This window comes from Mauremys reevesii, linkage group 6, assembly GCF_016161935.1.
Source record: "Mauremys reevesii isolate NIE-2019 linkage group 6, ASM1616193v1, whole genome shotgun sequence".
In the NCBI taxonomy this organism is placed as follows: Eukaryota; Metazoa; Chordata; order Testudines; family Geoemydidae; genus Mauremys; species Mauremys reevesii.
Window position 1 is genome coordinate 4,151,081 of NC_052628.1, and position 14,048 is coordinate 4,165,128.

At 50.6% G+C, this 14,048-nt stretch overlaps 1 protein-coding gene across 2 annotated transcripts in view; it reads right to left on the bottom strand.

Annotated features, from left to right (window-relative positions):
• Window positions 1-485: 485 nt before the first annotated feature.
• DNAI1 (dynein axonemal intermediate chain 1) overlaps window positions 486-14,048 on the bottom strand; it is a 305,324-nt gene continuing 291,761 nt past the window's right edge. For both annotated transcript variants that reach the window (XM_039543627.1, XM_039543625.1), the window contains one exon: window positions 486-782. In XM_039543627.1, the coding sequence (XP_039399561.1) occupies window positions 678-782 (105 nt within the window). In that variant the 3' untranslated portion in view covers window positions 486-677. The remainder of the gene's footprint in view (window positions 783-14,048) is intronic.

Consider the following 14,048-nt stretch of genomic DNA (forward strand, 5'->3'; position numbering starts at 1 on the left):
CAGGCATGGATGGAAGGAACGGCAGGTGGCCCTTGCTCCCTGCACCACTTCCCTGACTGGAGACAGATGGCATCACCCGCCATGTCTGTGCCAGCGCACGCGGAAGATGGTGGCGTGTCTGCCAGTGAGGAAAGCGCGTGCAGGACAGGGGGTGGAGAAGGGAGGAGCGGCTGGACAATGCCGACCCCTTTGTTCTGGTACCCCACACCCGATCCGGGAACGCTGACTCCAGTGGGGGGCAGCAGCCCACCAGGACACAGGTGTGAGATGGTGGCACAGCACTCAGGTTGGGGCTTGATCCTGCAGTCCCGAAGCAGACACAGCTCTTAGTGGAGTCCTGGGAACCTTGCCTAAGGACTGCAGGATGGGGCCTTGGCTGTGTGATATGCCACGGTCTCAGAGGGTGGCCATCTCCCCCGCCCAGCCTGCAGATGGCACGAAGCCAGCACAGCCCGAGTGACAGTTCTGCAAACTAACGTCCTTTCAACACGTTTATTTGGAAGTGGAAGCCAGTGTTCCTGCTGCATACGAGACGGGAGGCTCAGAGGGATGCTACCTGCATGGCAAACAGGAGCCCGTCAAAGGAGAGCCTGTTTGCAGAGCCTGGCGCTTCCTGGCACGTGGACGGAGAGGAGGCACTGTGCAGCTGGGAGCGGGCTGGGCTTCCTTCCTCTCTCTCACTTCTCGGGCTTGTTCGCCGGTTCCCTCACCAGGTTTAGCAGCTTGTCCAGCTTGGTGATCTCCACCTCAGGGCCCTTCTGAATCTCTTGGCCTTTCTTTTCCTAGAGAGAAAACAGCAAGTCCCAGTTGTTAGCGGAAGGGACCGCACCGACTCACGCCGAGCAGTGGGGCTGGCCACCAGGGCCAGGGAGCCAGGAAGTGGATCCCAGAGAAGGCGACAGTGGGAAGTCTATTGAGGCTGATTGGGAGGGCAGCCCCCCTCCAACATCCCCCACATCAAGCCCAAACAGCCAGGCTTTGGGTGGGTGGGACCCTGCAGGGCTAAGGCTGTGCAGTAGGGTTATCGTACCCTCACCACTGCTTAGCTAGTGCGCGGGGAGTAAGTCCGCTGGCCCCAACCTGCCTTTCCAGGGGCCCTGCCACCAAATCCATCTCCGTGGCTGCCCACGGTGAGCCTGGGCGCTGCTGGGCTCCCCGCACATGGGCGACAAATGCTGCCTGCACAGGACAGCTCCCTGAGGCTCTCCGTCCAGTGCGGCCAGCAGACAGAACCGGGCAATGGTCGGCTATTCCTATGGCACATTCCACCCCAACGGCTCCAAGCCACCTGCCAAAGCTACGCCCGGGGACTCGCTTCCCCAGCTGGGACGTGCAGCTCACCCCAGCGCCGCACGACAGTTTAGGGAAGGAAGTGCAAAAAATAGCGTCTCAAACTGGAAACGGGGGAAGGTGGGGGCCAGGTGGGGGAAGAGGGCGTTGTTCAACAGAGTGTGGGCACCCGGACTGGGATCTGGTCCCGGCACCACGGCTAACGTTTTGCAGCCACACAGACCCCTTGTCTCCTTCGCCCGTTCCCGCCTAGGTGCCTCCTGCCGCACCACACTAGTGTAGGTAAGAAATAACCTTCCCAATCCCCTTCCTCACTGAAAACCCTCCGGCACGCTGCTGCCATGGGGCCGACGAGCCACGAGTGATCACACACCCTCACTACAGACCGTTAGACTGAAACACACGTCCCTTGTCAAAACTGAGTGACCAGGTGAGCTTATTATTAGCCTCTTGTCTTAACCCTCCTCCTCCCCAGCGTCTGTATATTGCCCTGACTAATGGTGTCAGCTCTAAAATCTATATTTGAATCTCTGCAAGGCAGAGTCTGTGTATGTGGAACGTGCCAGGCCAACTTCTGGATGTTAAAAATTATTAATAACAATTCTCTTGCAGGAGGCGCCATGGAATCTTTACCTGTTGGGACGTCAGCTCATCTGAAAGCTGCTACGTCCCCCACACAGCGCCCCTGAGCCCCACGCCGCCGGGGTGTTGTCTGGCTCATGCACCAAAGCAACTTCCTGTGATTGGGATTTCCTTGCGGGTCCCCTTCCAGCTACCAACCAATACACCCGAACATGGCTTAGCATAAGAGATCGACCGGGCTTGCAGCATGCGGGGGCTGGAGCTGCACAACAGAACTTGGCTCTACGCTGGGGCTGGCCACTTTGGACCGCCTAGCTCAGCAGTGACGGTTCGTTTCACTAGTCAGCTCACTGCTGGCACAGCAGGAATAAGCAATACCCAGGTGCTTTCTCCCATGCACAGTTCCAAGGACAGTGGTGGTAGCATGTGCTCTGCCTAATGGAGCCTAAGAAAAGAAGGCGCCACCCGTACCAAGTGCTGGAGCTGTCACAATCTTCTCGATTCTAGACACAGCGGCAATTAGGAAGGAGAAGGAGCCAGCTGCCAGCTCTCCTCTCCTGTTAAAAATAAAATGCTCAGACAGGGCCATTTGCCAGTTCAAAGAAAAGTAACGTCAGTGGGGAGAAAAGGGAGCACTTACATTTTAAAAAGGGCTCTATTTGCCTGCACGTCATACACTGACGAGGGCCTGGCTGATCCGGGGAAACGACACGTGATGAGCCTAGCGCAGTCCTCTTCCATAATCCTCCCGCCCAATTGGACGTCACAGATTCCAGCTGACTCACAGAGCGAATTTACTCGATGGCATGGATTACACACTGTCAGGAGTAATTCCCTGGAACAGCAATTTAACGGGCGCCTGGGAGGTAATTTTAGCAAACGAGCAGATGCCTCTATCACTTCCCCGGTTTTGACAAAAAGATAAACATTGGGAGAGGGAGGGTGGCAGAGGAGGAGAGACGGCTCAGCACTAAATGTCAAACTCCACTATCTCTTTTTGTGTGTGTGAAGAATAAATAAATTCCCCAGAGTGCAGATTTTGTTTGTATTGATGGGATTTTCTGTAGTTACTGCTAGATTAGACTCAAAGACTCCTGCATGCTGCCTCAGGATTAAGTGTCAGTGGTGATATGTACTGAAAGGAGAATAACCCACATACAGAGTGCAGGGGAAATACCATCACAGCCTCCCATCCAGGTTGCTCACATTATTTACATTGGTGTGGTCAGACGCAGTATGGCTAAGGCATGGTCTATACTGGGGTAGGCAACCTATGGCACGTGCGCCGAAGGCGGCACGTGAGCTGATTTTCAGTGGCACTCACACTGCCCGGGTCCTGGCCACCGGTCCGGGGAGGGGCTCTGCATTTTAATTTAATTTTAAATGAAGCTTCTTAAACATTTTAAAAACCTTATTTACTTTACATACAACAATAGTTTAGTTACATATTATAGACTTATAGAAAGAGACCTTCTAAGAATGTTAAAATGTATGACTGGCACGCGAACCCTTAAATGAGAGTGAATAACTGAAGACTCGGCACAGCACTTCCGAAAGGTTGCCGACCCCTGGTCTATACCATTAGGAGACACTGAGATGTTTCCGTCCCAGCAGCCAGCCATCTACTAACACGATGCAGATAACCATATCGTTCTCATCGGAGACAGGGATCACCTTTGCCCGGCTAGCTCACTGTGCAGAAGTAAGCAGCTGCGTTACCAGCAGCTGGCTCAAACTCAGCACGAGTTGTAGGACTGAGACGAAGAGGTTGCAGAATCCAGGATGGCTCCGTGTTTTGGTGACATCCATGCACTGATGGTCAGAGTCGCACTGGTCTCTGAGCTACACCTGGCTACCCACGCTACTGCAGTTGCCAGAAATACCTTTTTCCACCTGCAGCTGCCAAGATCCCTGCCCCCTCTTTCCTACCCATAAAGATTACACCCTTATTACTGCAAATCTGGAGTAACGTTGTGCCTTCTACTTAGGGCTAATGGTGGCAGACAGAGAAAATGCAGCTGGTCAAGAACAACCCGGTCAAGCAGAACGGTCGGTGTGAAGGCTGTACACCATTCCCCACACCGGCTCCCCATTCCATGCCAGATACAGTTCATGGTCCTGGTCCTCATCTTAAAAGCTCTTAGTAAGCTAGGGCCCAGTTACATGTTAGGCCATCTCACTCTCTCCATCGGCCCCAGAACACTGATCACACAGGAACAATGCAGCTGCTGGTACCCAGAACAAAGCTCGATGGAGCTGAGGACAAGCTCAGCTTGGGGAAGAGAACCCAGCTATCGAACTGTACAAGGTCTTGGTCCTAGGTCATATGCATGCCACCCAGTACCCTGTTTCGAGGCTCTGGCTGACCACCTGTGTCAGGTGACCAAGGATCATGTGACAGCTCAGAGGCAGATTTTCCTGTAAGAAGGAGCCTACCCAGTGAGAGACATGAAGTCAGGGTTAGGTGGAGGGTTGGATAGGACACACCAGCAGGGAATAGGGGTGCAAACCTCAACTGAGAAAGGCCAGGCAGCAGGTCCTTGGTTTCAGGAAGGAACTATAGAGTGTGTGAAGATTCAGGTTGAGTTGACACTGTAGTGTAGAGACGGAAACTGAAATTCCACTTCCAGGACATGCTGGCTGGTGCACCAGCCCACAGGTCACATGAACCGTTAGCCTCAGGAGATCCATTAGACCGCAAGGTAAGAGGCATCTGTTTGCACCTGCTGTAGCTCAGTAGAGGTGACAGCCGTATCCACAAAATTCCAGGCCTGATCACCACTGTGTTACTGCAGTTGTGTGTTTCCATAACCCCACTGATTCCAACAGCGATAGACCAGGATGGAGATGAGGGACTGCAGTGGTGAATCAGGCCCTGTGACTACAGTCCCCACTCTGAAGATGGAACAGTGAACCCACGCCTAGGTAGGCCCACAGTGAAGCTTACCATCGCCTGTACCGGGTGCCTGGACATTACAGCGATTGGTGGAAGTTAGCTTATGATGGGAGCAGCCATAATGAGGTACCTTTGCCAAGAAGGGCTTGATGGCCTGTTTATTAAGTGCAGCAAGTCCCAGCTCCAAGAATGATTCTACAGCAAACGTCGGCAAAGTACCAGGGACTTCCCTCCCTCTGGCTCCCATGACTGCCTCCAGGGTGTTAGCTAGTGGCGGTGTGTGGGGGGGGGGGAGAGGAGGGGGTAGTATGGCCAGGGAATGCATTCATGGAAAAGTCAGAGCTCATTTGCCATAGTGTCCACCAGCTGTTCCCCAAACGTGGGGGTAGGGCACGAAGACCACTCCTGCCCTGCTGTTCTGAGGTCTTTCAATAGGGAAGGATTCTTTCCCTCCTTCTCTAGAAAAACTGCCTAGGAATAGCCCAGCGTCATGGCACACGGCACTTCGTTAATAGCAGTATGGGGCCTATGACACATAGCTGAACTAATCTGATTCCATCTAGATGGCAGTGACATGCACGCACATGCCCACGCTTTAATCAGCTCAGCAGTGCTGGATGTGAGAGCCGCAGGAAGGGACATCATCCTCTGGGGCAAACTGAGAAAGGAAATTAACCTTTCCTAGCAACAGCAGACGAGATCCAAGCTGGCAAGGTAGCTGTTTCCCGTTTGTGCTCAGAGGCGATAAGTGAATGTGCTGCTGAAGCAGCGCTAAGGCTGAGGTTCATCTTTCACAGCCTGAAGTCTGAGAGTAGCACGGGGCGAAACTGTGGTGCTTTCTGAGACTCACGGCAAAGATCCCCGCTCCGTGCTGTCCTACCTCCTCACCATGCAAGGGCCCAGGCTGCTGCTGCTCAGTCAGCATGGCCAGGGCCCTGGGCCAACACCTTCCTCACTCCAAAATGCAAACGGGGGAACTGATGACTGGTCATTACAGCTCTCTGCAGCCACCAGAGCAAACCCGAGGGTGGGCACCGCAGGGGGTTACTCAGCATGAGAGAAGTGACAGCTCTCCAGTAACACTGAAGGAATGAAACCGTCCAACGGGTCTTTTTGGAGGGGGGCAAGTCAGAGCATCCCATTATTTGTCCTTCCAAATCTGCTCCTCTATGAACAGCACAAACGGCTGGCAGATCATGGGGGCAGTGTCACAGGTCTTCCGAGCTGAGGTTTATAAATGGCAGCTGTTCATTCTGTAACGTGGAACGGCCAGTTCCAGGGGAGATGGGGGCCAGCTGGCGGGGCAGCCTGGCTAAGGGGAGAAGGGAAGCTGATGTCAGTAGAGCACGTTCAGGGGAGCGGGGATAAGGAACGGAACAGATCCGACGGGGCCATGAAATGAACAGCAAAGGCATTCAGCTTCCTTCCAATGGACACAGCACTCGATGCACTAAGACCGGATAAGAATACCTGTAACCCACACACCTCCTGGGTGTGGGGCTCTGTCTCATCTAGTGGCACCGAGACCACTTAGAGAGAGAGAGATTAATGAGTCTGCTAACAGGCAGCTGGCTTTTAGCTCATGCCATAGAGGGCCATGCACTAAGCTCCAGAGGCCCCGGGTTCGATCCCACCCATGAAAAACGGGGGGGTGTCGGCGTTACATAGCCAGCTCGGGAAAGGCTCCTTGGCCAGGAGAAGTGCAGCCTGGGCAACGGTCAGGTTTTCTGTCTGGGGAGGCTGGGGGCAGCAGCGACATCCTGAGCGGTGCCAATCAGAAATGCGGCTAGCAACAGGGGCAGAGTGGGAGACCCGAGCTTCTACAACCTCCAGAGTCGGGCCTGAACGGAGCGATTGAGCACAGCCACCAGGCAGAGGGGCAAAGGATGAGCCTCGCTGATGTCAGCCACACAATAACGGCTTGGGAGAAGTGCCCTGCTTGTGTCTGAATACCTGGTCTGTTTAGTGCACTGTGGTTACTGTGAAGGGGAGAGACTGGGTCTGGGCTTTCCAGAGACCATTAGGAAATTGCACACACAAATGCAGTAACTGCACACAACTGCAGCTGTGCATTTGCACAGACATTGTCTCACACACACCAAGACCTCTAGCAACTGCACATTTCACCCACATGTCTCACGGCAGGTTTTGATTTGTAGTAGTGTCTTTAGCCAAAAACGTCCCCATCTCTCACTGATTTGCAACCTGGGTGCTATCCTCCACCCCAGAAATGGCTGCATTTCAGTGATGAGGTGATTGCTCTACACATACAGGATCAGATCCTTGGCTGCAGCTGAGGAGCACACGGTGCTATGAGGGAGGGGTGTGCCAAGGTGGTGCAAAGCTCACCTCTGTACTCCCTATCCTGCTGCCACTGTGGGAAGTATAAGTTAGAGCAGCCCTCAGACTGCTCTAATTTATGCTGCCTACTAACAGCCCCAAGGGGCTGAAACCACAGCTCAGGATTGGAGTACTGTAGAGGCATTCAACCACACCCCTTTCCTCTGGCCACACCTCCTGCAGGAGCTGAAGATGATAATTGGAGCCTCTACGCTAACTCTCCTTTCCCAGAAGATCTCCCTTGCACTGGGGTGATCACCCCCAGGGCCAACTACACCAGCTCTCCAGTAGTACAAAGGGGCTGCACTGGGAAGTGCAAGATGCTTTGGGGTCCTTTGGGCAAACTGGTGCTACGTCAGTGTGAGACGATGGCTCTGCCCTGATGAAACCAACGAGTGCCATGCAGAACAAATCAAACCAAGTGGAACAGGTGCTGAGGAGGAGAGTTTGTTAAAAGCAACACTCCATCTCGGGGAAGGAATGCTTGGCTGGTGAAATTCGTGGTGTTCTAGCTTAACCTGATAACAGATGGAGCTGGGTCTGAGCTGAATGGGAATGAATTGAATTTTCTTCACTCCAAGGAGGGACGTCTTACTTCTGCAGAATTCCTTCGAGCTGGCCCAGTTCCCAGGCCTGTGCATGGTATCACGCTCCCCCCTGCCCACCCAAGAGCCAAATGGGCATTTCCCCTCATCACTAAGGGGCATATCGGAGTTAGGCACCTAAATACCTTTACAGATCTGGCCCTATTTCCATTGCACACAAGCGCTGAGTCTCTGATATGCACTGTAGGAATGCACATCTCAAAGCGGGAAGGCGTCCTATGCCTTACTGACACACAGAGGGAGCAGATTCTAAAGCCCCCCCATAAATGACATTCACCCCTGTGCTATGCTGCGTGGGCCAATGCACCACTGCAATATTTTGTCCAGGTCTGGTGCAATTTCAGAAAGGATGGTGGAAATTTGCAGAGAAGAGCCACAAAAGCTTTTTCAGGGCTGGAGAAAATGCCTTCCAGTGAGAGACCAAAAGAACTCAATCTGTTTAGCTTATCAGAAAGATGATTGAGAGGTGCCTTGATTGCAATATGTATGTATCTTCACGAGGAGAAAATGTCAGGCCATAACCGGCTCTTCAGTCTTGTGAAGAAAGGAATAACAAGATGCTGGCTGGATGCTGAAGCCAGACAAGTTCAAACAGGAAATAAAGCACAATTTTTTAACAGTGAAGGTGACTATTGGAGCACACTCCTAAGGGAAGTGGAGGAGTCTCTGTCTCTTCAAGTCTTCAAATCCAACTGGATGTGATTCTAGAAGATGCGTTCGCCAAAAACAAGTAATTGGACTAAAAATGTTCATTGAGGCTTCATGAATCACTAGTGGCTGCAATGCAGTAGAAGGGCAGTCCTTGTGTTTGAAAATGTCCTTTCCCACTTTTCCTTCTACACACTAAGATTCTGGGGTATTTTCATTGTATTATTGATTTAATTTAGGACCCAATCCTGCATGATGCCATCACTGAGAGACTTCTCTAGAAATTCAGGGCACTCAGCACCTGGCAGATTTGGGCCCTAAGACTATAAGCTCGAGGGAGGGACCTTGGTCCAGATCCTCAAAAGTATTTAGGTGCCTAAGTACCTTTGAGGATCTGGCTCCTTGTTTGTATCCACTTGTAAAGTGAACTAGGGGCATTTTTAAATCAGTAGGTCTGGATAACTTGCATCCAAGAGTTTAAAAGAGCTGGCTAAGAGCTTGCTGGCCTGTTAATGTTGATTTTCAATAAGTCTTGGAACACTGGGGAAGTTCTAGAAGAAAGCTAATGTTGTGACCCAAGTAATTACAGACACATCAGTCTGACACTAATTCCAGGCAAGATAATGGAGCAGTTGATAATTAAAGGAGGATAATGTAACTCATGTCAATCAACATGTGTTTATGGAAAATAGATCCTGTGAAATTAACTTGATATCTTTTTTTTAAAATGAGATTACAAGTTTGGCTGAAAAAGGTAATAGTGTTGATGTAACAGACTTGGACTTTTGTAAGGCATTGAACTTGGTACCACATGACATTTTGATTAAAACACTAGAAAGATATAACATTAACATGGCACACTTTAAATGAATTAAAAGCTGGCTAACTGAGGGGTCTCAATATATAATTCTAAATGGGGAATCATCATCAAATGGGAGTGTTTCTAGCAGAGTCCCACAGGGATCAGTTCTTGGCCCTATGCTATTTAACATTTTTATTAATGACCTGGAAGAAAACCTAAAATCATCTCTGATTTTGCAGATGACACAAGAACTGGGGGAATTGGTAAATAATGAAGAGGGCAGGGCACTGAAAGAGAACGATCTGGATCGCTTGCTAAATGTGCTTTTTAATACGTGTTGTGGAAAAATTCACCCATGCATCATTTTTAGTTCAGAGACTCAAGCCTGAGGCCCGTTTATTGATAACACACCAACGCGTTGGGGGTAGCAGTATCCCTGATGTTAAGCACGCAGCAACTTTTAAAGCTTAAAACCGCAAACAACTTAACACAGTTAGGTAATGATTATCCATATTAGGAATTAAGTTACACACACTTAGGTAACAGCAACCTTATTAGGAATTAGAGAGTAGGGTCTCTTGGTACTTTCCATCGTTCTTTCCCAACCTCCACCCAGTATGGGTGCAATTTGAGTTATGGTCTTTTTCGGTACTTTCCACCGTGGTTATACCCTGGCCTTTTATGGGTATTGTCTTACACAATTGTCCTTTACAGGGCACAACCACACAATCAGAGGGGGTGGGGGGAACATCTAGAATTCATTTCAGATAATTGCTTCACACAAGCGGTTATTATATTTCATAAGCAGTACACACATTTTGCAAATTGTTCTTGTTTCAAGGGCTTTCCACCACCCGAACCTTTGACCGCCGCTGTCAGGGAGCACAATTCTTAGCTTAGCTCAGGTTCTGGGCCTGCTAGCTGCAGGGCAGGCCTAGACCAAGTAAGTAAAAGGCTAGATCATCAGGGCTACCTTCTTTTTCCACCACATATGACTACATGCAAATGTATACATCTAGGAACAAAGAATGTAGGTCATGGGGACTCTATCCTGGGAAGCAGTGACTCTGGAAAAGATCTGGGGGGTCATAGTGGATAATCAGCTGAACATGAGCTCCCAGTGTGATGCAGTGGCCAAAAGGGCTAATGTGATACTGGGATGCATCAACGGAGGAATCTTGAGTAGGAGCAGAGAGGTTATTTTACCTTTGTAGTTGGCACTGGGGTGACCGCTGCTGGAATCCTGGGTCCAGTTCTGGTGCCCACAATTCAAGAGGGATGTTGATGAATTGGAGATGGGTCAGAGAAGTGCCACGAGAATGACTAAAAGATTAGAAAACCTAAGGACTGTTCTACACTAATGCTGTAAGTCAACCTAAATTACGCTACTTCAGTTATGTAAGTTATGTAACTTAGGTCGACTTACCGCGGTGTCTACACTGTGTCGCTCTCCCACAAATTCCCTTATTCTTCTCGGGGAGCTGGAGTACAGACGTCAACGGGAGACTGCTCTTCCATTGACTTAGTGGGTCTTCACCAGACCCGCTAAATTGACACCGCTGCATTGATCGCAGCAGTGCTGATTTAGCCGTAAGTGTAGACAAGCCCTTAGAGTGATAGACTCAAGGAGCTCAGTCTATTTAGTTTATCAGAGAAACGTTTAAGGGGTGATGATTACAGTCTAGAAGTACCTACATGGGGAACAAATATTTAATAATGGGCTCTTCAATCTAGCAGAGAAAAGTATAACACGGTCCAATGGCTGGATGTTGAAGCTAGACAAATCCAGACTGGAAATAAGGGGTACATTTTTAATGGAAAGAGTAATTAACCATTGGAACAACCTACCAAGAGTCGTGGTAGATTCTCCATCACTGGCCATTTTAAAATCAAGATTGGATGTTTTTCTAAAAGCTCTACTCTAGGGATTATTTGGGGAACGTTCTATGGCCTGTGTTATATGCAGGAGGTCAGATTTGATTATCATAGTGGTCCCTTCTGGCCTTGGAGTCTATGAATCTAGGGGTAACATTTTCAATAGTGCCTAAGGGATTAGGAAATTCAATCCCTTGAAAGCTGTGGTGGGGCAGCTGCCCCACACAGGCAGAATGGTTAAAGCAGCCTTGGGGAGGCTGTGAAGAACCAAGCCAATTAGAAGAGGGCTTACTGAGCCAGTCAATAGGGAGATGGCTTAGTGAAGCAGCCAATGAGGGCCAGGATGGCCCATATAAGAAGGGCTGCTGAGCAGAACAGGAGTCGTCTCTCCCTGGAGGCCAAGGGAGGAGGACTGGCTGCCCTGTAGGAGGGTTGAGAGAGACAGCACCACAGGCAGAGCAGTACTGGGTAGGGTCAGGAGAGCAAGAGGGAGATCCAGCCTGATGGCTGCCAGACTGAGGCCCTGATACAAGGGTGGAGAAGGTGCTAGGGCTGCGGGGAAGTGGTCCAGGGAAACAGACGGTGGAGTAGGAGATGGGGTAGTACGTGGCTGCCGGCTATAGGGTCCCTGGGCTGGAACCTGGAGTACTGGGCGGGCCCAGGTGCCCCTCCCTTTGTCCTCCCATCCTGCCACCAAGGGGAGTGGCCAGTGCATGGACTGCGGTTTGCCACTGAGGCGAGTGGCTGGACTGAGGACTGTCGGGTCCCCCGGAAGTGGGGAGAGAACTGAGTGGGGCTTTGTCCAGAAGAGGACACCGCACTCTGGGGAGCGACGTGAGTCCTAGAGGTGAAGGCGAGGGTGATAATGGGCGAGACACCACTAGACAAGGGTGCTCTGGCAAAACGAGAGCTAATTCCCAGGACGGCCAGCAGGCGGCGCCACGGTGGTGAGTCGAACCCCATCACAAAAGCCAAGGGGACTTTGTCTCCCTAAGTCATGTAGCTACTTCTGAAAATGTAGCTCTACAGAAATAATACATTTCTTCACTTCCGCAATTCAAGTCCTGTGTGTTTAGGTAACACAAACATTCCTATCTCTGGTTTACAGAACAGGATTTCTTGAAATATCCGGAAGAATTCATCTCAGTGCAGGTTGTGGCTCAGATGCTGTCAGATCTGATGCAATTCAAACGCTGTGCATTTTTTCTTTAATTAGATGCTTCTATTCCTTCCCCAATGGAGCTATGCTGTTTATGAGCAAGTTAGTCATGTAAAAAAAATAATAATTAAGTGCTGCTTAGATCCTGCGCATATTTGGTCCGAGGATCAACCACAAAGAAATTAGCAAATGTGGGTAAGCCGCAGCAGAGCAATCTCACAGATCTAATCCTCACTGGGCCAGCAAGGGTGCGTTCTCATTCCAGCAGCAGAATGAAGCAGAATGTGCTAGTCTACATGGGCAGAGGTGAACGGCACCAGCTGTTACTTTCTGGACAAGTGCTCTTGTAGTACAAGCTGGCTGGATGTGGATCGTTTTAACAAGAAAATAGGGAGTGGAGTGGAACCACCATTAAATATGCAGCTACTCTGATCACAAAGCACCATCACTTTAACACTGTATAAAATGGTTCTCACTTCCATTAGCAGCCTCCTTCTAGCAGAATATATCCTTAAAGTGAACCATAATAGGCCTTCCCTGGCAGAGAATTTGCCAATTTAGCATTATGCAGTGTCATCATGTGCTAATGCAATGGCATAATACTACTGTTAAGTTCATCCCCAGGTAGCTTTCCAGTGACCCAAACCCAGGGCACTGGCATACGAGCGGTGAGCTGGAGAGCTGAGCACATCAATAGCCCCAGAAGTTATGCAGAGAAGTACCAAAAAGGGAACTAATAGAGAACCTCGCCCGGAGAAATCAAATGGAGAAGGGAAAGGAAAACCCCACAGAAGTGCATTCAAAACAGAGGAACAGACAGGAATGAAATGGCATGAGATGCTGCAAACTGTCAGAGGGGTGACGCCACCATGAGGCCCGCTCCAATGTGCAGGAGCGAAAGGCCGTACCTGCCGCCGAGCCCAAGCAGCTCTGCTGCGCGGAAGCAGCTCCAGCTTTCGGTGGTTTCTGGTTTTGGGACCCTACCTTGAGACACTGTGCACCTGATTTTCAGAGACGCTTAGCACTCACTGCTCCCACTGACTTCAACTGCTCAGCACCTCTGAAAATCAGGCCCTGGGTGTCTCAAGTTGGGCATGAATTTAGAGGCCACGTGGGCCCAAGTTCTGCACAGAGGTTCACAGTGAGTTTGGGTGCGGGACAGCATCCTTCCTCCACGCTACACTCACTAGTACGGCCCATGGGCTACAGGCTCTCTGGCTGCCCCCAGCCTCCTTTAGGCAGCGAGAGTTGTTTGGCCAATGGATCTACATACACATGCTGCAGGCGGAGCCCCCGGACTGCACAGCTCGGTGATGAGCAGGGCACGCAGATCTTAGTAGCCTCACTGTCCCTGTTCAGTGCAGTGCCTGCTGCAGGATGGCTGTGCATGGGATAGTGTGTGCGGGTGGGTATGGAGAGGGGCAGGACATGGACCCTGCTCAGGAAATGTGAAATTTCAACTTCAAGGTCTTCTTTGGCTGGTCCCTGATCTGCCACGATCATTTCAGAGAAACAGCTGCTTTGCAGCAGGCCAGCTGAAGTGTCAATGCACCTCTGGTAACTGAAGTTTAACAAACCGGCTCCTGAGCTGCTGGGATTACTCAGCCTGGGATTACAGCAGACTGCTGTGGAGGCTTGCTGTGTCCCTGGGCAGCTCAGGAACACACAGCAAAATGAGTCGCGAATGGACTTTGTTAAAGCTTTGATGCAGCTGGCTGAGAGCCACTCTGCCTGCACCTTGAATCCTGGCCTTGTGGCAATCTGCTGCATCAGTGGATCATCCTGAAGTGTGTTCTCCTCATGACGGATTCACTAGGGGGGGTCTCATGTGAAGTGCAAGAAGAAATAATC